This window comes from Perognathus longimembris, unplaced genomic scaffold (assembly GCF_023159225.1).
Source record: "Perognathus longimembris pacificus isolate PPM17 unplaced genomic scaffold, ASM2315922v1 HiC_scaffold_175, whole genome shotgun sequence".
Classification (NCBI taxonomy): domain Eukaryota; kingdom Metazoa; phylum Chordata; class Mammalia; order Rodentia; family Heteromyidae; genus Perognathus; species Perognathus longimembris.
In genome coordinates this window covers 155629-180755 of record NW_025956782.1, presented here as the reverse complement: position 1 = coordinate 180755, position 25127 = coordinate 155629, and the positions used below count along the sequence as shown (strand labels likewise).

Genomic DNA, 25127 nt, shown 5'->3' with positions numbered 1-25127 from the left:
AACTAAAACTAGGTCCTTATATATCACCCTGCACCAAAATCAATTCTAATTGGATTAAAGACCTCGAAACAAATCAGACACCCTGAAAACACTAAAGGAAGGAGTAGGAGAAACACTTGGGCTCCTTGCGCAGGACGGTACTTCCTTTACAAAGACCCAGAAAGGCTACAAATCAAAGAAAGGTTGGGCAAATGAGACTGCATCAAACTGCAGAGCTTCTGCATGGCAAAGTTCATAGCTCGCAAGATAAACAGAAAGCCCACAGAACGGGAGAAGTCTTTACCAGCCATTTAACAGACAAAGGCCTCATATCTCAAATAAATGCAGAACTAAAAAAATTACCTTCCTCCAAAACAAAACCGCAAAGAACCAATAGCCCCCTCATCAAGTGGGCTAAAGATTTACAAAGAGGCTTCTCTGATGAGGATTTGAGAATGGCCAAGAGACATATGCAAAAGTGCTCTACATCACTGGCCATAAAAGAAATGCAAATCAAAGCAACATAGAGATTCCATCTCACCCCAGCAAGAATGTCATATATCAAGAAAACTAACAATAACAATTGTTGGAGGGGATGTGGCCAAAAGGGAAGCCTACTTCATTGTTGGTGGGAATGTAAACTGGGTCAGCCACTCTGGCAAGCAGTATGGAGATTCCTCAGAAGGCGAAATATAGAGCTCCCCCATGACCCAGCAGCCCCAAAAGACCAAAGAAAATCCAAAAGACCACAAACAAAATCACATTAAGGCCACCAGCACAACAATGTTCATCACAGCGCAATTTGTCATAGCTAGAATCTGGAACCAACCCAGATGCCCCTCAGTAGACGAATGGATCAGGAAAATGTGGTACATATACACAATGGAATTGTATGCCTGTATCAGAAAGAATGACATTGTCCAATTTGTAAGGAAATGGAAGGACTTGGAAAAACAATTATACTAAGTGAAGTGAGCCAGACCCAAAGAAACATGGACTCTATGGTCTCCCTTATTGGGAATAATTAGTACAGGTTTAGGCAAGTCATAGCAAAGGATCACAAGAGCCCAATAGCTATACCCTCATGTTACGGAAACGGTTGTTATATCACAGTTGTAACTACTTTCAACGTCCCATCTGTATCTGAACCTTTGATTATTGATGATGTTCTTGTATCACCTTCCTGTGGTTGTACCTACAGTATCTCTGTAATCTTATCTGAGTATATTGGAAACCACGTATACGGGCATTAGAACTAGGAAATTGGAAAGGAATACCAAAATTGAGAGACACAGGGTAAAAAAAAAAAACAACTACAAAAGCAATACTTGGAAAACTGTTTGGTGTAAGTGAACTGATCACCTCATGGGGGGGGGAAGGGAAAGGAGAAAGGGGGAAAGTATGAGGGACAAGGTAACAAACAGTACAAGAAATGTATCCAATGCCTAACGTATGAAACTGTAACACTCTGTATATCAGTTTGATAATAAAAATTTGAAAAACAACAACAACAAAGGATGATTATTGAATTTACATAGATCAAGGCACTGGTTAACAAAATAGTGTGTATATTTATGTGGGATGTTTGTATATTTCTTTGAAGATTCATTGATTTAGGTTTAGAGTGTGAAATAGCAAAATTACACAATATTGAATGGTAACCATCGGAGAGTATGGCGTAGTTCCTAGCACGGGTGCCTTATAATCAAATATATTGGCTGAGATCTCAACTGCAGTTCTTTCCTGCTAGATGACAGTGAGTATATGCTTCAGCTACAAAAGCTGTCATTTGTTGCTGCACTAGATTTACCTCGCCTGGGGTGGGGATGCTAAGCTTCCTCCCTTATCAGTGCTCCCCTTTTCACCCTCTCCTCTGGGCACCTGACCAGCGGGCAGCCAAGGGGGAGCAAAAGGGCTAGTCTAAGGTGCATGTGGCTGAACGAGATCCCCTTTTCCTCCTTCCTTACCCACCAAGGAATCCAGGTACAGATGGATCTAGGAGACGCTTCAGAGAGCAATCCAATTTAATCGGGAGGGGCTCACAGTAATATAGTAGTGATGACGAGGATTGAGCCTGAGCTGGCGATAGGCTGGCGAACTTGTCCATCCACGGGCAGCTCCCAAGGACCTCCCTCATGGGCTAGCGTCACTTCCCATAGTACTGCCCTCTGTGCAAAGCCCGCAAAAGGAGAGCACACGTGCTCACAGGCACGAGGTGGGGGATGGTCTCAAAGCTACCCATTCTGGTTCCGGACCTAGAAGGAGATATGGTGTGGCTCACTTCCACACTGTCCCAGGGCTGGAGGAAGGGCGGCGTCTCGGGAGCCCTCTCCTCGCCCTTCCCCCCTTAAGGCCAAAGATGAATCCCCAACAATTTGTCCTTTCGGAGCTAGTTGATATGGATAGGGTGGATATTGACTGAGATCAGGGATGTGACAAGGTGATCCCTTACCGAGGAAATTTGGCCTTGATTTGATCAAACAATGGTTGATGATCTATTGATCAAATATTCTTTGAGAGATGCTGGCTTAGTACTATTACTAAATGTTTTATCTAAAGGTCTTCTCTAAATCAGCTAACTTATTAAATGAAATAAATTTATGGTGTACTTTTCATTTCAAAATCCTGACCAAACTTGCAAATATTATACATGAAACATGCGTTCTATAATTGCTAGTGAGAGCACAACTCCATTTTGTTTTTTTGTCTTTTGGCTAGTATTAGGCAGTGAACACAGGGCCTGAGCACTGCCCCTGGCTTCTTTTTGCTCAAGGCTAGCACTCTGCCAACTTGAGCCATAGCGCTCCTTCTGGCCATTTTCTGTATATGTGGTGCTGAGGAATCGACCCCAGGGCCTCATGTATACAAGGCAAGCACTCTTGCCACTGGGCCATATCCCCAGCCCCCACAACTCCATTTTGATCAAGAAAAAAGTGGAAGATAACCTGGGAAAAGGTTTGTGAGACATTGACTCATACAGTGGAATGGTGGTATATGACTCACGTATTTATGATGCTTACAAACAATACTTGAAAATTTGCTTTTTCTCAGCCTTGTTCATTTCCTCATGGTTCTTGGCTACACTTGTTAAGTTAATGGAGGAGATAGAGTATTTTGTTGTAAGTATGTGTCCTGGTTAGAGACAGTTAGAAAAACTGGAGATCACACATGTTTAAAATTTCAAACTGCATCCTAATGGATGTAGTTATCAAGATGCTTATCCAGAGGCACTGAGTTTAAAGAAATTTTCTATAAAGTAGCAGTTAATAAATTTGTATAAATCACCATGCCATTTTCTATCCACTAAAATGCATCCTGATATTTATTTGTGATCTTCTTTTGTGTACATATGGCAGACTTGGGGCTTGAACTCAACATCTGTGTGCTGTTTCTGAACTTTTGTGCTCAAGGCTAATGCTCTCCCACTTGAGCCACAGCTCTCCTTATGGCTTGTTTTTGGTGCTTACCCTGAAATGAGTCTCAGGGACAAAACAACCATAAACCACAGCAAAAGCATTGCTAATTTCTGTGGCTCTCTTGTGTCACCCAGTGGAAAACGAGGTCATAACTTCCTAGATATCTTAGCACTCTGGGAAAGAAACTCTGCTGCTGCAGTCTTGTGGAGAAGAGCAGGAGTCAGCTCTGGAGCCATTCCCCTGTCAACTTCCTCTGTTGTGATTGTGTGTTCAGCTTTATTGCTGTTGATTCAGTTATTTTGCCAGGCAGTCTTACACTGGTGAGCTGGTAGATCATAATTGGGATGAAAAACACAGCAAGAGGTAGGCCTGCCCCCCTGCAGATCTGCCGCTTAGCTGGATGTAGGAGTTTCTAAAAGATAAAATAATATAAAGAGCACAGAGTAGCTCCTAGCAAGCCAAAAACGCACCTCTGCAAACATACTGGGAGAAAGCAAGGTTCCCAGACAGACTGACTAGCAACACCCAGTTACAGAGAACAACCAACTCCTACCTGAAAACCACAGCAACTACCTAAACTAGCTTGGATGGAGGGTGCAGCAGACCCACCACCTGCAAACTATAAGACACTTATGCAAACTTATGAGAAATATAGAAGATGTATGAAACTAAAGGGTTTGCTGAAATGAACAGAGTTGTGTCATCAGTCTCTCTGTGTCTCCTTCATCATCAATCCCCTTGCCACTTGGAATCCTTGTTCAAGCTGTGGCTGACGCGGGGCAACTGTTGCCAGAACAGGGACCAGAGGAAATCATCGCAAGGACTTCTCGCACAGAGAAGCAAGCAGGTAAAGGGACCAAGAAGTGTAGTAGCGGTGGTGGTGGGGCGGGGCGGGGGGGTTGTGGCTGAAGTGAAGGAAATAGAAAGAGAAAAAGAATAAGAAAAAGGAAAAAGGAAGGAGATGTAAAATGAGTGTGAAACACGAGTGTTTCTGAGGGCACATATGACCATCCTGAGGAAAAAGAGCTGTATAATTAGTTCAAAGGGGCTAGAGGAAGTTGTACAGAATCTCTGCCCCTGGTTACTGGAGGAGGGAACAGTGGACTTGGGGTATGGCAAAAGATTAGCCAAGAATTAAAAAAAAGATAAAAATTAGAGGAAAACATTGACATTTTCTGTTTGGAAAATGATTAGAAAGAGTCTGGATACTGATCACCAGATTGAAATTGTTTCTATAAAATTATTGTCTGAGAAGAACAATAAACAAACCCTCTGTGTATCAATGGCAGAGGAACAGGGCTGTCCAACAGAGTGTGAGAGTGTTAGAAGTATAAAAATTCGGTGTTAGTCTTTTGACACCCTCTGTAACAACGACAAAGACCCTCCAGGGCACCGACCCTTCCCCATGCCCAGCCCTGTGATAAATGGGGAAGGTAAATGCCCACTGCTCCTAATTCAGACTCCTCCACCTATGTCTGCAGTTCAAAAGGCTATATTGACTGCAATGGAGAAGAGGGAGGGGATTTCCAACTTTTTCCTGTCTTAGAAAATGAAGGCAACCGGTAGTATGGTATTCCACGTTTTAAGGAATTGAAAGAAATTACGAGTTCTACTACGAAATATGGGGCAACTGCTCCTTTCACGTTATCCTTGATTGATAGTTTAGCTCACCAGACTTTGTGCCCAGAGGATTGGAAGACAGTTGCTCAGGCTTGCCTCAATGGGGGATATTATTTGTTATAGACTGCAGAATGGATGGAAAGGTCTGATAAGGTGGCAAAATACAATAACCGCAGCAACATATCTCTATCCTATGACATGCTGGTGGGTGCAGGTAGATATACTGATGTTCAAAAACAAATTAATTGCCCAGAAATTGCTTATGGACAAATTAATGAATGTGAAAGTAAAGCCTGGAGGAAGCTTCCTACTTCTGGGGCAAGGACAGATAAGTTATTTAAGATCAGACAGGGCTAAATGATATTTGTCAAGCCTTTGCCTCATGGGACAGTAGGGTTGGTGTTGAGTAGGTCCAGCTGGACTATGAAAGGCATGATGGTTATCCAGGTGTTATTGATAATGATTATATGGGAGAAATTATAGTTATGGCTGAACATCTGGTTTCTGTTTTGTGTTGTCTTCTTTGTTATGTGCTATTTGGTTTTAGTGCATTTATTGTCTTCTGCTTTCAGCTTCCCTGTGCTCTCTAAGTCAAATTCCATGTTTCTCTTTCTTTTCAACTGGCCTTCTTTGTTTTGCTTTACTCATTATTCCTGTTGACCAGTACTGGTGCCTGCCTTTGCCTACCAATTCATGTCTCTTCCTCTCACCTTCATGATGAAGCATGAGAGCCCAATTTCCTATATGAATTTGTATTTCCATACATTTATAACTCAAAGTACTCTACTAGTAGGAAGTGGTTAGAAACTAGAAGTTTAGGCCTAACTGAAAGAAATTTGTGACTGGAGATGTGCCTATGAGGAGATTTTAAGTTCTTGACTAGCCACATAGAAACACACATTTATCTCCTCTCTCTCTCTTTCTCTCTCTCTCTTTCTGTGTATGTATCTCCTAATATTTTGTCCTTGAAGGCCACATGAATATCTTATCTTGACCAATGGCTTCTCCATTATCCCATTAGGATGTTCTTTTTCACCACAGGCCTACAAACAGCAGGACAATGAACCATGGCCTGGTCTATGCATCCCACTGTTCAACAACATGACTGAAGTCAGCAGCAGGACAATAATTGGTTCCTCTTGACTAGACAAGGAGTTTTCATTCATCATATAACCTTTCTCAGGTGGTTTTGCAGACAAATATTAAGTTATTGCATTCATGTTTGGTATTCTGAAAAGATTGAGGGGGACTATTCCAGTTATTGCAGATATGAATTCAGATAATCTGTAGACACTTACAACCTTGAAACATTGTTTCTCTCTCATGATGAAATTTGTCTTGTCTAGTGAGAATGAGGCAATAGCAGTGGCAGGCCCATGTGCAACATTTGATGAGTGTTTGGATAACATTCTTCACTACTGTAGTTGCAAGGAATCACTCGGTTGTTACACTCATTCATACACACAAACATGCATAGTCATACACGCATAAAGAACACTGGTAATACCAGAGAGGTTTACACACCTCATGAAAATGTGTCCTTCTGGTTGAATCTACACACTATACTGTGCTTTGACACAGAAAAATATTCTGACAGTAAAGTCAAAGACACATACAAATATTCAAAAAATCTGCAAACCACCATTTGGTACCTGAGCTCAGAATACGTCCCATATGCTGCAGACATGGAAGCGTATTACCAAAGCACATAAATGGCACAAAATCTTCACCATAACTTTCCATACACATCCACACTCAGAGAATAGTTAAGATTTACATAAAGTCATGTGGCAATATTATGTCTAGTATGGGAATCTGAAATCGCTAAGATAAATGAGAGCACAATACAAGAGAAAAGACTCTGCTGCTAATTGCTATTGTTGCATTGAGGTGTACCATCAGCAAAATTGGGATAGAACGTGCTATTATTTTAAGAGCATACATGCATGGGAATATGCTTGGTTTTTGTGATGTTTGTGATGGACATTCAGTTTATGTTGATGATCTGAAATATCACAAGGGCACTAAGGTTAAAACCAAAAAGCAAAAGTATTTATAAATTGGAATATCTCTGGGAAAATGTGTAGAAATCACTTAACAGAAAGAGAATAAGGAGTGAAAGTATACAGGAAACTATCCATGTTTGAGTAATCTATACTAGGAACAAATTTAAATCACATGCTAATCCCATGATCCAAAAAGCAAGAAAGCCAGTGAAGGAGGGCAGGGATTCCCCTTAGGTCCAGGAATTTTTGTAAGTTATGAAACAAATGCCAGAGGCCTTTATACTGTGTCCTGGGTGGTGTTAATTTCCTGTGACCATATTCAGCAGCCACAGGTGTTGTAGGCAGAAAGGCAGGAGCCATTGACCACACAGAAAAACAACTGAAGCCGAATATAAAGGAGCTGTTGGAGCCCATGAACAGGACACGCAGCAGAAAGAAAGACAAAAAGACCATACCAATGAGCAGCCTTAGGAGACCAAGCTGGAACAATCAAGGTGTTATGTATGAAAATCCTTGAACGTAACTCAGCGAGTGAATGCCCAGCTTACGAGTGCCTAAGGATGTCTACTGATAAGGCTGGCATCCAAGTCCCCATTGCACCTGAAGCACACGGAGGCCACCATGTTGGGAATTACTGGTGTGTGGGCCCTGGATAGAACAAAATGTATACTTCAGGATGCAGGACACAAGGAAGATGAGGTGTCTCCAAAAATCGCAAGATGAGATCAGGCCATTATAACAAAAACATGGAAACAAAAACTTGTGTGGGTCTTACTGGCCCCTACCATATGCAGTATGTGTAGTGATGAAGGTTCTGTTAGCAAAGCAGATAAGGAAGAGCCACAACAAACCCTCATTAAGAGCATATATTGGATGCACATGTGTCCTATGGGGCGAATTGCAAGGACAAATAGTACGCTTAGCCAGAAGACCTAACGAATTCACACCAGTTCATCAAAGCAAGGTGGTCAAGTCTGGGGGTCACATTGCCCACTGCTAGTGTCAACTGCAATACATGAGTTCCTAAGTATGTTGGCTATAATAAACATTTGAAAATGTGTGACCAGGTTATGTCTCTGTGGCACAGTGTGACCCTAGGCTAATTTCACAGTATCCTTGTATTACCCACAGGATAAATATGTCCAGCCATGATGTAGGAGCAGAACACACTTTGCGCCCCTGTGCAGAGCCATCACAGGAAGTCCTGGTAAGCATCTGGAGTCATAGGGGATTCATTTTCTTCCTAAGGCCAACAGAGAGTATATTAGAGATGTCTCTGTATCTGAATAAGAGCCAAAGCCGAAGAGCAATAGAGTGGGAAGGGTACTGTTCCGACCATCCCGCCATACTCCTGACATACTATCCTTCCTCTGAAGAGTATTTGCAGACTCTCTTATAGCATCTGTGAGTAGGGAAATCTCCTTGGCCATCCTCACTGGCTTCGCAAAACCTCAGGGAATGAGTGAATTTTGTACAGGGTCACATCTAGAGGTTAATGCTGCATCCAAGCATGCAGGTTTTCTCAGAATAACTAGGAAAATTTTCTTTTGCTTCCTTGCCAGCCTGGAAAGCAGAATATTAGGTCCATCACTCCAGGACAATGATTCTACATTTACATTTTGCCACCGTTACAAACTTCCAGAGATTAGTGATGCCTAGAGAATCAGCTCTTTGTCATGGACAACAAGTGTTTCCCCAGCCACAAAGTGTGCTTTGAAAGGTCATTTGGTTTGGTAGGGAATGTGATCCTACTATCACTACTTCCTTCACCTTGTAGTTTGTTTGTGGTATTATTCTACAGTTTCTTCTGAGAGTATGAGAATGTAGACACCGTGTACCTATAGCATTTTATACCATCGATACAATCTTCACAAGTTCTCTTGGCAGCACTCATGGAGACTGAAATTCTGATCTCGGGTCTCTCTGTGAATCATCACTAATGAGGTTTGTGTTCATATCTTAACAGTTGGGGTACTGGATCTTAATCATCCCCTGATCTGAACACCCATCTGAGATCACCAGGGTGCCACAGCACTACTAAAGTAGGGAAGAAAACAGAAAAAGGAATGAAACAGTGAGGTGGGGAAGAACCCAGAGGTGGAACATGACCAGGCTGTTGATCTCAGAAACAGGACGTATCAGGCCATATGACAGAAGAATAGATATGAGCACAGGGACACTGTAATGTAACATGGTTGGCATGAGGAAGCATGGCCAGCTTGAGTAAGGAGACTGGTATTGGGAAAGAGACAAACACAAACCTTTATAGACTTACTCTTTATTGCCATTACACCCATACTGCCTGTTCCCCTATCCACTCTTGCCTGTCTCACCTAGGTCATTCTTACTCCTCACAGGTATACAAGGCATTGTTTGCAGTTCTTACTTATTTCTGAAATGATAATACAAATCTTCATTGAAGATCTGTATAACTCCAGAGGCTGTTGATGCCATGAAGGAAACAGGGACAGTGCTCTATGTAGCCCTGAAATGTTTCAGGACATACATGTGTATTTCAGACAGTAGAGAGGTTGGAGAGTGGGGAAGTAGGCTAATCTTCGGGTCCATACTATGCAACTATGGGAGAACCTCTACAGATAACATTGAGGTGGAGCAATTGGTATAACTTCACATAAGCAATGTTGATTTTAGGTTCAAGTGCAATAGGTGGAATTTGAGGCCTAGCCTGAAATGTCTCTCCAATCTCAACAACCTCCACCCTCCTTAACTACTGTCAAAAACCTTGCCAATTCTTTCCTAAAAGGGGAAAAAAGTGTGTTCTAATGCTGAGCTTCAGCTGGAGATATGTCTCCCTCCTCTCATTAAACTGTAGAGGCAGACTGTCCAACTGACTTTTAGAAACAATCATTGCAAACTCACAAACAGAACCGAGTTGTTTATTTTCCCATTCAAATCCTACATATATTTGCACAGAGTCAAATACATATGACCGTGTGGATTTGTCCTGAATTATCAATTCACATTTTATCACCTGTCTGGCCCTCTGCATCCTGTCTTAGTACCTGAAGTGAGTTCCAGGGTTTTTCTGTGTTGACCTAGCTTGTCTCCTAATTCTAAAATAGTGCTTGTGATGAACACATGTCCCAATGAATTTAGGCAAAGTTTGATGGTCCATCATCTTCCAGTCAAAGTCCAGAATTACCCTGAGGAACACGAAAAATACATATTCATTACAAGTATATAATATAAAGTTGTTTTGATACTTCTGGATGCTGGTTAAGACACACTAATTCCCTTCTAAGTCTAGATCTTCTGATATCAAGTCTCCAGTCCATGAGGTAAAGTCCATTCTCTCACCCCTTCCCCACTATCATATCGAGGATTACACAAGAAATCTCACAAGTCATGATTTACCACAAGCAAAATTATTCAGAGACAATGGAGGAAATAAATTTGGGAGAGCCAAAACTTAGGAGATGGGAGGAGGGTAAGAAATGGGTTTACCTCTCTTGGAACTCTGAGAAGGACAGGGTATTAAAGATTCAGCTTGGCATCTATCTGAGTGTCTCTGTACGTTACCCATGCTTCAGCAGAATTATTCGGCCTTAATCACTTTTGTACAGCTGTCCTTCCAATTTGTTGTCTCTTCCAGAGGCCCTGGAGGAACTGCGTTTGGCTAACCTCTTTTAGTCACAAGCCTCAAATGTACAGGTGTGAAGTTAGCATTTAGGTACCTGACAAGATGGACAGCATGTACTAGCTACCCACCTATATATCCTTCCTCTTTACCCCCTCTTCATGTGCTTTCATCATCTTGTAGTAGTACAATGGATTGAGCCACAGGTCTTTTCTGATGATCTGGTAAAGTAAGTAGGTAAGGTAAGTAGGTAAGGCAATTAGCTCAAGGTTCACACTCAGCACTCAGCAAGCCAGTGAACCAACCAACGTCACAGATGGCTTGCTTTGGCCTTTTGTAGTACCTCAGTGATCCTGTTTGAGCCTGCAAAATTGTGGTCTGTAAACCAGTTGAAGAAGTTTGGGCTCTTGTTGTGGTTTCTGTGACTGTCAGCTTCAATTTTATAATCCGGACGCCACTGAATGGGAGTGGAATGGCACAACCTATACCCTGCAAGAAGACATGATAAAAGAATCCAAGACCTGTTGGCCATTATCAATTCACAAACTCCAAAAAACACACTGTGAGCAAATTCTTACCAGTGATATCAACGAGTAATTCCTTAACAACCACTGCATTCTGGAAGTATGGGCTATTTCTGAAGTAAAAGGTGATTTTGCAGGATCTCTTGGGATGCCTGAGTTCTTGTACCTACCAGAAGAAAAGGTAGAAAGCTAAAAGCCCTTTACAAGTAACCGGCAATTTCCTGTTTGGAAGTGAGTTCTGTTCGTGACACTGTATAGCCCACCAAGATAAATGCCTTGGGTACTCACTTCCAAATTGATCATGTAGCTAAGCATGTCTTCATCTTGGTCACTGATCATTGCTGACAGCTGGGGATGGTTCACAAACTGCCTGGGTCAAGGAGCCTTCAGATGCTGTGGATGTGCTAGGTATAACCACTGGCATTGAAAGCAGCAAGTGATGTGTGAGGCTAGTGTCTTCCTAGGTACTCCAATCTCCATCTTATTCTAGGCCAAGGAATATCCTAAATAATAAGGTAAGCTTAGGATTTGCAAATTGAAGACGACCTGAACTGAGCTCTATTGTATTCTGTTCTCTGAGTGATGGGGTCCAGATTTTACAATCTCTTTGTCTAAATGTCTTCTTACCCACCTCTTACTGACCGTGGCGTAACTCAAACCCCTTTCCAATAGCACCATTACAAAACTCTTCTCCAATTAGCAGCCTATGTGGCAACTTCCTTGTGCTACTCATACTTTCTATGACTCATTGTAACTACAACTCCTGCCTATACCAATCTGTAGCCTAGATTATCCATAGTCCTCATCTCTAGGGACCCTAGCAGTGTGATGATCCAGATCCTGTGCATGCAAATGCCTCATAAAAGGTCCACTACTCGAAAACACAGGCTGCAAGGCAGTAACAAGTAAGATGCCTAAGGATACAGTTTGGGCCCAGAAGCCAGGGATGCCCCGGATGTTGCTGCTTCTGGAATCCAGGAGAGTCTTTTGCCTCTTGCTCAGATTCTGTTTTAGGCGTTCATGAGCCTTGGTTGCTTGGTTATTCACTGGTCCCAGATCTAACTGAAGAGCCTGCAATTCCTTCAGTGGTGGCTGTTGAGAAATGGGTTTACCGTTGGCTAACCATTGCTTCCTCCGTGCTTGTGATACAAATTGTCTGAAAGGTGCCTCTAAATCACCCCCACCAGCTTTTTTGTCTCCTACTCAGCCATTTTATTCTCCTGCTGCACCGGCCCCACAGCCTTGCTGCCCAACAGTGGCAGCACAGCCGACTCTCCAGTGCTCCATGTAGTCTCCACGTGGCCTGTACCTTTCACAGGGATCCTTAGCCTGGCCCAACTGGACCTCCATGAGCAGCAAGCAAGTTCTCAGAAGGCGTTAGCAATGCAGCAGTTTGCCGTGCATTGTCTTCCCGCGCAGTCTGTGCTTTCCCATTCCCGAGGGCAACCTCTCCTCTACCCGTGGGACTTGCCCACTCTCCTTCCCTTCTGCCTATTCTGCCTCCTTTTCCACTGCCCTTGCTTCTCCCTCCCTGTGTGCCATCCCGGGAAACCATCTCCCCTCCCCGTGAGCCATTGTTCTGCTTACCTCCCTCTTTTCCACACCACGAGCCTACTCCCCTTCTCTCGTAGCACATGCCCCCCATCCCCCATCATCCTGGCATGGTCACTTCCCTCTTGGCCTGCTCTGCCCTCCTACCACTACCCTGGGTGCCAAGGCCTTTCTCTTCTTGCCTGCCACGAGCTTTTGTCCCCCTGTCCTCCTCTATCCTCTAGGCTAGGTCTCCCCTCCCCGGAACTCGGCTCCCTCCCCCTCCTCCGTTCCCATTGCCAATATTCTCTCACCGCTGGCCCGCCGCCTCCCCACAGGAAGCGCCCCCTAGATTACCTCTTCCGCAGGTGGAGGAGTCCCACATTCCTGTCTACTCGCCATGTCGTCCTGCTCGTCCTCACCCCAAGCTTGCTCCTGCAGAGACCCACAAAGCAGCTCGGCCTCGGGGAACCGCCCAACCACGGACTGTGCTGGAGTAGGGACAATCGCCCTGCACCGGAAAGCAATTAGCTACTTCCGCCTGGGTCGGGCTCCCAGCCAAGAGAGGGATGGCACCTAGTTCCGCGTCATTCCTCCAGAGGCGGAAGTTGAAGGGGTGCCAGGTGCGGTGGGTCCGCCTGTAATCCTAGCCACTCCGGAAGCCTGGCCCAGATGGCGGGCGATTGAAGCCAGGCGGGAAAGCAAAGTCTGCTCCTGAGACCATCGGCAGTAAACAACTCCCAAAACACCCGAGGTGACCAGCTTTGATCCAAAGACCGCGGGGACACCCCTGGACCCTGGGTTCAAGCCCCTGGACAGACGCAGGAAAGAGAAAAATCAACGGCAGGGAAAGAAAAGGAGTGGAGGGAAGGGGAAGAAAGAGTGGCACGAGACGTGGAAACACTGACCCGGGGGAGAAACCTGGAGCAGACTACAGATTGGAATTTACTTAATAGTGCGGATACATTGTTACTTCTTAGTTGGGTGACTGCATCCCGGTTGTATAACCATACATTATCAAAACCTGAATGAAGGGCCTAACTCAGCATCATTGATACTCAGGGCAAAGCCTTGTGTGTTAAGGGCACCTATTATCCTGTGACATACAGACTCATTCCAGATCCCAAGTACAAGGCCAGGAAATATCTCAGCCAATCTCTGCCTCCCTGTCTCCTTTCCTCTCTGTCTCTCCTTTCCTCCCTCTCTCTCCTTCCTTCTCTCTCTCCCCGCCGCTGTCTCTCCCTCCTTCACTCTCTCCCTAACCCTTCCCTCTCTTTCTCTAGCCCTCTCTCCCCCCCTTTCTACCCTTTGACAACTAAATCATTTCTTCACACTGCCATATTGTAAACAAATTAAAAACATAGGCGAATAGTAGTCCTTGCATTCTACTCAAGACCCAAAATTCATTTGAGATTGGCTCACATTTCAGGCACTGTGTCACTTTGGTCACTTTGAAGGTGTGTTCTCAATTTAGGTCCAGCCTGTCTGGGCTTTTATGGCCCTTACTATACTTTCCCTGTGGCTGCAGATGACTGGTACATTTCCAATGAGTTGACAGAATAGATAACCACTACTTTCCTCGGTTAATTGAAATATTTTTATCCATATCTATTACCCTCAAGTAGAAAGAAAGGAAACCAAAATATTCTAAAGTCCACTGTGAGGTAAATACATAATGAAACTGATTTATATTTTTAATGACTAAGAAAGAGACACAAAGGAAAGAGGGCTTCATGTTTGATTCAAGCACTAAATCATTTGTGCTCTGGAGTTGAATTCCAAGTTTCTGTAAGCACTCTGTAACCAGTTTCTGTAAATACTCTTTTTGAATCATGTACACCTATTGTTGTGCATGGTGCTCTATATAAACTTACAGGTGTTACTGCTAGAATTTGCGCCCTACTTTGGTCCATGCTGGTGTGCATGTACAGAATGCTGCACATGCACCTATTTATGCATCTTTGCGTAAGGATTGGCCTCCTAGTGCATGTGGGCCTTCTTGTACACATTCACGTGTATATCCTCATGTCATGGGCCTCTGTGTGCAAGAAGGCATGCTGTTGTTTGTGGGCCTCATGGTGTACATAGCTTGCTGGTGTTCATGCACATGATAGTTTAACTTTTTGTTTGAGTGTGGGTTTTCATCTAATTTTCATTTATTTATATTCCTTTAGTCCGTGTGCATGGAGGGGGGACAGTTAGCTGGTATTAGGGCAGTCCTGTTCATGTTTTGTGCAGAAGCCTTCGATATATGCGGCACACTTCCTGTGCCATATGTGTCCACAGGGTGGAGGCCAAGCCTACCCAGTACTGCAGGGCAAAGAATCCTGCACATCCTACACTCCACAGGCTTGGACTACAGTATGTTGGCTTTCTTTCTAAGTGTACCCCTGCCATTGTGCATGGGGGCCTGTTGAAACACATAGGCAGGGTCGTGCATCCTCACAGGCCAGCTGCTTCCATTTGTTCGTATGCTTTTGGTATATACGATCCTACTTTAATCATGCACCACCTAGAGTTCTTTTGCCTTATGCAGTATGTGCACTTGACAGTGTGTGAGAAATTTCTGGTGCGTGTGTGCCCACTGAAGCACGTGGGCAACTGCTGTGCATGTGCCAACTAAATTCCATGCATCTAATGGAATGCAAAGGCCCTCTGGTGTGCATACACCTATTCATTCAGCTTAACCTATTGGTGCACATGAGATTCTTGGAGCATGTACCCCTGCCAGTATGTGTTTGGTAAACGTGACCCTCAGCTGTTCAACGGTGTTCTAGTTCATGTTGTTTGTAAGTGTCTGCTCCTGCACGTGTCCACGTGTTGGCTGTTAAATGTGACTCGAGGTCCTCCTTGTGTCCATTAGTTTGCTTTCTGGTGCACAAGTACCTTGGATTGTGTGTGTGAATGCTATTCTCTGTACACCTGCTCCTTTGTGCAGGCATGCTGCTGCAAATGTGCTTTCCAATTCTGGTGGGCATGCATCTGATATTTTGTTTTTTATTGTGCTTGTGTGTTGTTATTTAGGGCAGTCCAGTTAACTTTCTGTGCTGAAAATTGAGGTACTCAGAGTCATGCTGATCCCCATATTGTTCCGTGAATCTGGGGGACAGAGGCCAGTGGCATCAGGTCCTATGGATTCTGTACCACATACTCCTGGCCTATAAACAGTTTTGCTTCCTTCGTATTCCTATGGTGCATGGTCCATGTTTTGTGTGGATTCGGCAACTTAGGCTGCCCAGACTGGTATGCTGATGTATATGTGCCTTGTGGTATATGTCCTCTACAGGGATTCTGGTAATTCTGCTGGTAATTCAGGGCATTCAGTCATGTCCACCAGATGGTTCATGTTAGCCTCCTCCATGTGTGCTTTGGATAGCAGGGGAGGGCTTCTTGTGTGCATCCACCAGCTTTGCTATGGTCCTCTTTGTGCACAAAAACTTCCTCATCCTGTGTGTCTGATGCATGGAGGACACTTGTTGTGCATGCCCACTGGAGTTGTCTCTGCTGGTGTATATGAGCCTCCTAATGCATGTGCACCTGCTGATGTGCATGAGCCTTCCGCTGTAAAGGTGTCATAGGTACTCAGTGAAACTACTATTATGCATGCATTTCCTGAAATGAAGTACCTTCTAGTACACATCAGCCTATTGGTGCCTCTGCATATCATCTGACATATGCCAATATAGCTGTGCATTCCGATCCTTGTCCAAGAGAGACTGCTGGCATGATTTAGACCTCTGGTGGGCAGGTATGTCCTAGTTCATGTGAGCCTCAGTGTTTGTATGTTCCTCCTGACTCACATGCATTTCTTGGTGCATGTGGTCCTTCTATTGTCCATATGTATTCTTGGTGTTCCTGAGCCTGCTTATCGATGTGGGCCTCCTGGTGCACAACAGTGTGCTAGCATTCATACACAAGACTCCTGAAAGAGCTCGTAGGACATGGGTGCCCATGGACCTAAGATTTTACTTATTTTTTGCACAAGTTGTGTGTGTTTTTGGCACTGGGTCACCAGCTAGTTTTTGTGGTTGAGCATGGGGCCATCTGGTTTCCTCTGCACCCCATGATGTTCTCCACAGACAACAAAAGCTGGCTTTTTGCAGTAGATCCAGTTGATGAACCTGCATGGCCAATACCCAGTCTATGTCCCAGAACCCACACTCTGGCTGGGATCCTGGGAACCATCCATCCCTGGAGTCCTTGTCTGGTCACAGGCACAGATTTCCTCATTGGGAGGCTTAATTGCCCTACCCATACTCCAGATTACCTATCACAATGCTGTTTCTTATGGTCAGCAAAATGAGCAGCAACCTGGACAGGTACCTGGTCATGCTGAAGATGGAGCTGTCATCCTGGTTCTGGGAAGGAGACTGATGTTTGCTAACATCTGAGGGCTCATGGAGACCTACCTGGGAATCTTACCTAGGCAGACACCCGGCTGGATACCTGGCTCTTGGCCCAGAAGCGCTGCTCTAGTTCAATTCAGGCCCATCCTGAGAGGGTTTTTCTGGGGCAGCTTTCTAGCTTCTTACCTGAGCAGCTACCTGTACAGAATGAAGAGTCATCTGATGCTCTACGGCCAGAAGCACCACTTACGGAGACCCAACTGCCACCCTCAGAACTGGGGGCTCCATGCAGTAAGTCCCAGAGAAGACACTTTACCTGAGTGCCCTGGTCACATGTTCCACTGTGAGACAAAGTCCCCAATATCTGTGATGCTCTGTGTTACTGTCCATATTACTGTTCCTTTGACAACAGTGTTCTGCTGATCTCTAGCATTATGTGAGCCACAGGCCGTGGGTTACACAATACTTGCTTTAGAACCCAAAGTGTGAGAATCCAAACATAGGACCTGAGCTCATGCAACAACACCAGCACAAATATACAGAAGGAGAAACAAGATGGATAGAGAGAAAATTATTAAACTGTTTTAATACTTTAGCTGGGGTAGGTAGCTCATTCCTGTAATCCTAGCTACTCAGGAACCTGAGGTCTGACGATTATGTCTTGAAGCCAGCTGAGGCAGAAATGTCCACAAGGCCCTTTGGTCTAATGTTCAAGTAAAAAAGTTAATAAATAACACATTGGCAAGAATAATAGCCCTGCACACAAAAGCTCAGAGACTGCACCCTGCACTGAGTTCAGATCCCAGACTGAGAAAAAAATTAATCTATTTTTATTTACTAACTTATTTATTGTCCAAGTGATGTGCAAAGGGGTTACAGTTTCACATGTAAGGCAGGGAGTACATTTCTTATAAAATTATTACCTCTTCCTCATTTTTTCCCAACCATCCCCACTCCCCATTCCCCATCTCACATGAGTGGTACATAGAGTTATAGCATATAATTTTGTAATGACTGCTGTGGTGTTTGTTCATCGTTTCTTTGTGTCTCCATTTTGATGCTCCCCTTCCCTTCCTAGTTCCAATAAATATATAAACAATACCTAGGGAACTGAAATCAGTCACAATGACATGAGGGGCAAAAATGTTTTCTCTGGATTGTTGTACTTTTCCGCAGACTGCGTCTGTCTGCTGCCTGTGGGCTGAAGGTTTCCTCTCCTAGTCACCAATGAGCACTGGAGGTGAGTGGAGAACCGGGGACTTTGCCAGGGCAGTGGTAGTGCTCTGCTGCCAGTGCCGCAAGAGTTTAAATTTCTTCATGGATGTTTAATAACCCTTGCTTGTCAATTGGCATGTGTCTCTTTCTTAGTCATTAAAAATATAAATCAGTTTCATTATGTATTTACATCACAGTGGACTTTAGAATATTTTGGTTTCCTTTCTTTCTACTTGAGGGTAATAGATGTGGGTAAAAATATTTCAATTAACCGAGGAAAGTAGTGGTTATCTATTCTGTCAACTCATTGGAAATGTACCAGTCATCTGCAGCCACAGGGAAAGTATAGTAAGGGCCATAAAAGCCCAGACAGGCTGGACCTAAATTGAGAACACACCTTCAAAGTGACCAAGGTGACACAGTGCCTGAAATGTGAGCCAATCTCAAATGAAGTTTGGGTCTTGAGTAGAATGCAAGGACTACTATTCGCCTATGTTTTTCGATTTGTTTACAATATGGCAGTGTGAAGAAATGATTTAATTGTCAAGGGGGAGAAAAAGGGGGAGAGAGGGATAGAGAAAGAGAGGGAAGCGGGAGGGAGAGAGAGACGGAGAGAGAGAGAGCGGCAGCAAGAGAGAGAAAGAAGGAGAGAGAGAGGGAGGAAAGGAGAGAGAGAAGAAGGGAGACAGGGAGGGAGAGATTGGCTGACAGATTTCCTGGCCTTGTACTAGGGATCTGGAATGAGTCTGTATGTCACAGGATAATAGGTGCCCTTAACACACAAGGCTTTGCCCTGAGTATCAATGATGCTGAGTTAGGCCCTTCATTCAGGTTTTGATAATGTATGGTTATACAACCGGGATGCAGTCACCCAACTAAGAAGTAACAATGTATCCGCACTATTAAGTAAATTCCAATCTTTAGTCTGCTCCAGGTTTCTCCCCCGGGTCAGTGTTCCCACGTCTCGTGCCCACTCTTTCTTCCTCTTTCCTCCACTTTCTTTTCTTTGCCTGCTATTGATTTTTCTCTTTACTGCGTCTACCATGGGGATTGAACCCAGGTCCCAGGGGTGTCTCCGCGGTCTTTGGATCAAAGCTGGTTACCTAGGGGTGTTTTGGGAGTCGTTTACTGCCGATGGTCTCAGGAGCAGACTTTGCTTTCCCGCCGGGCTTCAATCGCCCGCCATCCGGGCCAGGCTTCCGGGGTAGCTAGGATTACAGGTGGACCCACCGCACCTGGCACCCCTTCAACTCCTGCCTCTGGAGGAATGACGCGGAACTAGGTGCCATCCGTGTCTTGGCTGGGAGCCCGACCCAGGCGGAAGTAGCTAATTGCTTTCCGGTGCAGGGCGCTTGTCCCGCCTCCAGCACAGTCCGTGGTTGGGCGGTTCCCCGAGGCCAAGCTGCTTTGTGGATCTCTGCAGGAGCAAGCTTGGGGTGAGGACGAGCAGGACTACATGGCGAGTAGACAGGAATGTGGGACTCCTCCACATGCGGAAGAGGTAATCTAGGGGGCGCTTCCTGTGGGGAGGCGGCGGGCCAGCTGTGAGAGAATATGGGCACTGGGAATGGAGGAGGGGGAGTGAGCCGAGTGTGCGGGGAGGAGGAGCCTAGCCAAGAGGATAGAGGAGGACAGGGGGCAAAAGCTCGTGACAGGCAAGAAGAGAAAGCCCTTGGCACCCAAGGTAGGGGTAGGGGGGCAGAGCAGGCCAAGAGGGAAGTGACCATGCCAGGATGAGGGGGGGTGGGGGTCATGTGCTAAGAGAAAAGGGGAGTAGACTCTTGGGGTGGAAGAGAGGGAGGTAAGCAGAACAATGGCTCACGGGGAGGGGAGATGGTTTCCCGGGATGGCACACAGGGAGGGAGAAGCAAGGGCACTGGAAAAGGAGGCAGAATAGGCAGAAGGGAAGGAGAGTGGGCAAGTCCCACGGGTAGAGGAGAGGTTGCCCTCGGGAATGGGAATGCACGGAAAACTGCTGCATTGCTAATGCCTTCTGAGAACCTGCGTGCTGCTCATGGAGGTCCAGTTGGGCCAGGCTAAGGATCCCTGTGAAAGGTACAGGCCACGTGGAGACTACATGGAGCACTGGAGAGTCGGCTGTGCTGGCACTGTTGGACAGCAAGGCTGTGGGGCCGGTGCAGCAGGAGAATACAATGGCTGAGTAGGAGACAAAAAAGCTGGTGGGGGTGATTTAGAGGCACCTTTCAGACAATTTGTATCACAAGCACGGAGGAAGCAATGGTTAGCCAACGGTAAACCTATTTCTCAGCAACCACCACTGAAGGAATTGCAGGCTCTTCAGTTAGATCTGGGACCAGTGAATAACCAAGCCACCAAGGCTCATGAACGCCTAAAACAGAATCTGAGCAAGAGGCAAAAGACTCTCCTGGATTCCAGAAGCAGCAACATCCAGGGCATCCCTGGCTTCTGGGCCCAAACTGTATCCTTAGGCATCTTACTTGTTACTGCCTTGCAGCCTGTGTTTTCCAGTAGTGGACCGTTTATGAGGCATTTGCATGCACAGGATCTGGAACATCACACTGCTAGGGGCCATAGAGAAGAGGACTATGGATAATCTAGGCTACACATTGGTGTAGGCAGGAGTTGTAGGGACAATGAGTCATAGAAACAATGAGTAGCACAAGGAAGTTGCCACATAGGCTGCTAATTGGAGAAGAGTTTTGTAATGGTGCTATGGGAAAGGGGTGTGAGTTATGCCACGGTCAGTAAGAGGTGGGAAAGAAGACATTTAGACAAAGAGATTGTAAAATCTGGCCCCCATCACTCAGAGAATAGAATACAACAGAGCTCACTTCAGGTCGTCTTCAATTTGCAAATCCTAAGCTTACCTTATTATTTAGGATATTCCTTGGCCTAGAATAAGATGGAGATTGGAGTACCTAGGAAGACACTAGCCTCACACATCACTTGCTGCTTTCAATGCCAGTGGTTAAACCTAGCACATCCACAGCATCTGAAGGCTCCTTGACCCAGGCAGTTTGTGAACCATCCCCAGCTGTCAGCAATGATCAGTGACCAAGATGAAGACATGCTTAGCTACATGATCAATTTGGAAGTGAGTACCCAAGGCATTTATCTTGGTGGGCTATACAGTGTCACGAACAGAACTCACTTCCAAACAGGAACTAGGCTGGTTAACTGGAAAGGGCTTTTAGCTTTCTACCTTTTCTTCTGGTAGGTACAAGAACTCAGGCATCCCAAGAGATCCTGCAAAATCACCTTTTACTTTAGAAATAACCCATATTTCCAGAATGCAGTGGTTGTTAAGGAATTCCTCGTTGATATCACTGGTAAGAATTTGCTCACAGTGTGTTTTTTGGAGTTTGTGAATTGATAATGGCCAACAGGTCTTGGATTCTCTTATCATGTCTTCTAGCAGGGTATAGGTTGTGCCATTCCACTCCCATTCAGTGGCGTCAGGATTATAAAATTGAAGCTGACAGTCACAGAAACCACAACAAGAGCCCAAACTTCTTCAACTGGTTTACAGACCACAATTTTGCAGGCTCAAACAGGATCACTGAGGTACTACAAAAGGCCAAAGCAAGCCATCTGTGACGTTGGTTGGTTCACTGGCTTTCTGAGTGCTGGGTGTGAACCTTGAGCTAATTGCCTTACCTACTTACCTTACCTACTTACTTTACCAGATCATCAGAAAAGACCTGTGGCTCAATCCATTGTACTACTACAAGATGATGAAAGCACCTGAAGAGGGGGTAAAGAGGGAGGATATATAGGTGGGTAGCTAGTACATGCTGTCCATCTTGTCAGGTACCTAAATGCTAACTTCACACCTGTACATTTGAGGCTTGTGACTAAAAGAGGATGGCCAAACGCAGTTCCTCCAGGGCCTCTGGAAGAGACAACAAATTGGAAGGACAGCTGTGCAAAACTGGTGAAGGCTGAACTAATTCTGCTGAAGCATGGGTAACGTACAGAGACACTCAGATAGATGCCAAGCTGAATCTTTAATACCCTGTCCTTCTCGGAGTTCCAAGAGAGATAAACCCATTTCTTACCCTCCTCCCATCTCCTAAGTTTTGGCTCTCCCAAATTTATTTCCACCATTGTGTCTGAATAATTTTGCTTGTGGTAAATCATGACTTGTGAGCTTTCCTGTGTAATCCTCGACATGATAGTGGGGAAGGGGTGATAGAGAATGGACTTTACCTCATGGACTGGAGACTTGAGATCAGAAGATCTAGACTTAGAAGGGAATTAGTGTGTCTTAACCAGCATCCAGAAGTATTAAAACAACTTTATATTATATACTTGTAATGAATATGTATTTTTCGTGTTCCTTAGGGAAATTCTGGACTTTGGCTGGAAGATGATGGAGCATCAAACTTTGCCTAAATTCATTGGGACATGTGTTCATCACAAGCACTACTTTAGAATTAGGAGACAAGCTAGGTCAACACAGAAAAACCCTGGAACTCACTTCAGGTACTAAGACATGATGCAGAGGGCCAGACAGGTGATGAAATGTGAATTGGTAATTCAGGACAAATCCACACGGTCACATTTGTCTGAATCTGTGCAAATATATGTAGGATTTGAATGGGAAAATAAACAACTCGGTTCTGTTTGTGAGTTTGCAATGATCGTTTCTAAACGTCAGTTGGAGAGTCTGCCTCTACAGTTTAATGAGAGGAGGGAGACATATCTTCAGCTGAAGCTCAGCATTAGAACACACTTTTTTCCCCTTTTACGAAAGAAATTGGCAAGGGTGGTGACAGTAGTTAAGGAGGGTGGAGGTTGTTGAGATTGGAGAGACATTTCAGGCTAGGCCCCAAATTCCACCTATTGCACTTGAACCTAAAATCAATATTGCTTATGTAAAGTTATACCAATTGCTCCACCTCAATGTTGTCTGTAGAGGTTCTTCCATAGTTGGATAGTATGGTCCAGAAGCTTAGCCTCCTTCCCCACTCTCCATTCTCTCTACTGTCTGAAATACACATGTACGTCCTGAAACATTTCAGGGCTACATAGAACACTGTCCCTGTTTCCTTCATGGCATCAACAGCCTCTGGAGTTATACAGATCTTCAATGAAGATTTGTATTATCATTTCAGAAATAAGTAAGAACTGCAAACAATGCCTTGTATACCTGTGAGGAGTAAGAAGGACCTAGGTGAGACAGGCAAGAGTGGATAGGGGAACAGGCAGTATGGGTGTAATGGCAATAAAGAGTAAGTCTATAAAGGTTTGTGTTTGTCTCTTTCCCAATACCAGTCTCCTTACTCAAGCTGGCCATGCTTCCTCATGCCAACCATGTTACATTACAGTGTCCCTGTGCTCATATCTATTCTTCTGTCATATGGCCTGATACGTCCTGTTTCTGAGATCAACAGGCTGGTCATGTTCCACCTCTGGGTTCTTCCCCACCTCACTGTTTCATTCCTTTTTCTGTTTTCTTCCCTACCTTAGTAGTGCTGTGGCACCCTGGTGATCTCAGATGGGGGTTCAGATCAGGGGATGCTTTAGATCCGCTACCCCAACTGTTAAGGTATGAACACCAACCTCATTAGTGGTGATTCACAGAGAGACACGAGATCAGAATTTCAGTCTCCATGAGTGCTGCCAAGAGAACTTGTGAAGATTGTATCGATGGTATAAAATGCTATAGGTACATGGTGTCTACATTCTCATACTCCCAGAAGAAACTGTAGAATAATACCAGAAACAAACTACAAGGTGAAGGAAGTAGTGATAGTAGGATCACATTCCCTACCAAACCAAATGACCTTTCAATGCACTCTTGGGGAAACACTTGTTGTCCATGACAAAGAGCTGATTCTCTAGGCATCACTAATCTCTGGAAGTTTGTAACTGTGCCAAACGGTAAATGTAGAATCATTGTCCTGGAGTGATGGACCTAATATTCTGCTTTCCAGGCTGGCTAGGAAGCAAATTTTCCTAGTTATTCTGAGAAAACCTGCATGCTTGGATGCAGCATTAACCTCTAGATGTGACCCTGTACAAAATTCACTCATTCCCTGAGGTTTTGCGAGCCAGTGAGGATGGCCAAGGAGATTTCCCTACTCACAGATGCTATAAGAGAGTCTGCAAGTACTCTTCAGAGGAAGGATAGTATGTCAGGAGTATGGCGGGATGGTCGGGAACAGTACCCTTCCCCCTCTAGTGCTCTTCGGCTTTGGCTCTTATTCAGATACAGAGACATCTCTAATATACTCTCTGTTGGCCTTAGGAAGAAAATGAATCCCCTATGACTCCACATGCTTACCAGGACTTCCTGTGATGGCTCTGCACAGGGGCGCAAAGTGTGTTCTGCTCCTACATCATGGCTGGACATATTTATCCTGTGGGTAATACAAGGATACTGTGAAATTAGCCTAGGGTCACACTGTGCCACAGAGACATAACCTGGTCACACATTTTTAAATGTTTATTATAGCCAACATACTTAGGAACTCATGTATTGCAGTTGACACTAGCAGTGGGCAATGAGACCCCCAGACTTGACCACCTTGCTTTGTTGAACTGGTGTGAATTCGTAACGTATTCTGGCTAAGCGTACTATTTGTCCTTGCAATTCGCCCCATAGGACACATGTGCATCCAATATATGCTCTTAATGAGGGTTTGTTGTGGCTCTTCCTTATCTGCTTTGCTAACAGAACCTTCATCACTACACATACTGCATATGGTAGGGGCCAGTAAGACCCACACAAGTTTTTGTTTCCATGTTTTTGTTATAATGGCCTGATCTCATCTTGCAATCTTTGGAGACACCTCATCTTCCTTGTCTCCTGCATCCTGAAGTATACATTTTGTTCTATCCAGGGCCCACACACCAGTAATTCCCAACATGGTGGCCTCCGTGTGCTTCAGGTGCAATGGGGACTT

At 44.7% G+C, this 25127-nt stretch overlaps 2 protein-coding genes across 2 annotated transcripts; one reads left to right on the top strand and one right to left on the bottom strand.

The window, feature by feature from the left end:
* Positions 1-8213: 8213 nt before the first annotated feature.
* Positions 8214-13075, bottom strand: LOC125344637 (testis-specific Y-encoded protein 9-like). The gene is made up of 7 exons (XM_048337071.1): positions 13069-13075; positions 12068-12282; positions 11432-11509; positions 11198-11309; positions 10963-11108; positions 10772-10840; positions 8214-8264 (listed from the first exon to the last, which is right to left on the bottom strand). The coding sequence occupies exons 1-7, from the start codon at positions 13073-13075 to the stop codon at positions 8214-8216; spliced, it is 678 nt and encodes a 225-aa protein (XP_048193028.1).
* A 6713-nt stretch (positions 13076-19788) lies between these two features.
* LOC125344636 (testis-specific Y-encoded protein 9-like) lies at positions 19789-24520 on the top strand. The gene is made up of 7 exons (XM_048337070.1): positions 19789-19918; positions 20460-20674; positions 21233-21310; positions 21434-21545; positions 21635-21780; positions 21903-21971; positions 24470-24520. Exons 1-7 carry the CDS (start codon positions 19789-19791, stop codon positions 24518-24520), a joined length of 801 nt encoding a protein of 266 aa, XP_048193027.1.
* The last annotated feature ends 607 nt before the right edge of the window (positions 24521-25127 follow it).

Coding starts and splice junctions, on each gene's coding strand:
- LOC125344637 (XM_048337071.1), bottom strand. Junction 11,109..11,197: donor ATTACTCGTTGATATCACTG/GTAAGAATTTGC, acceptor GTCTTCTTGCAG/GGTATAGGTTGTGCCATTCC. Junction 8,265..10,771: donor TGAAAGCACATGAAGAGGGG/GTAAAGAGGAAG, acceptor TGTTGGCCTTAG/GAAGAAAATGAATCCCCTAT.
- LOC125344636 (XM_048337070.1), top strand. CDS start 19,789: ATGGGCACTGGGAATGGAGGAGGGGGAGTGAGCCGAGTGTGCGGGGAG. Junction 21,311..21,433: donor GCTACATGATCAATTTGGAA/GTGAGTACCCAA, acceptor TTCTTCTGGTAG/GTACAAGAACTCAGGCATCC. Junction 21,546..21,634: donor ATTCCTCGTTGATATCACTG/GTAAGAATTTGC, acceptor GTCTTCTAGCAG/GGTATAGGTTGTGCCATTCC.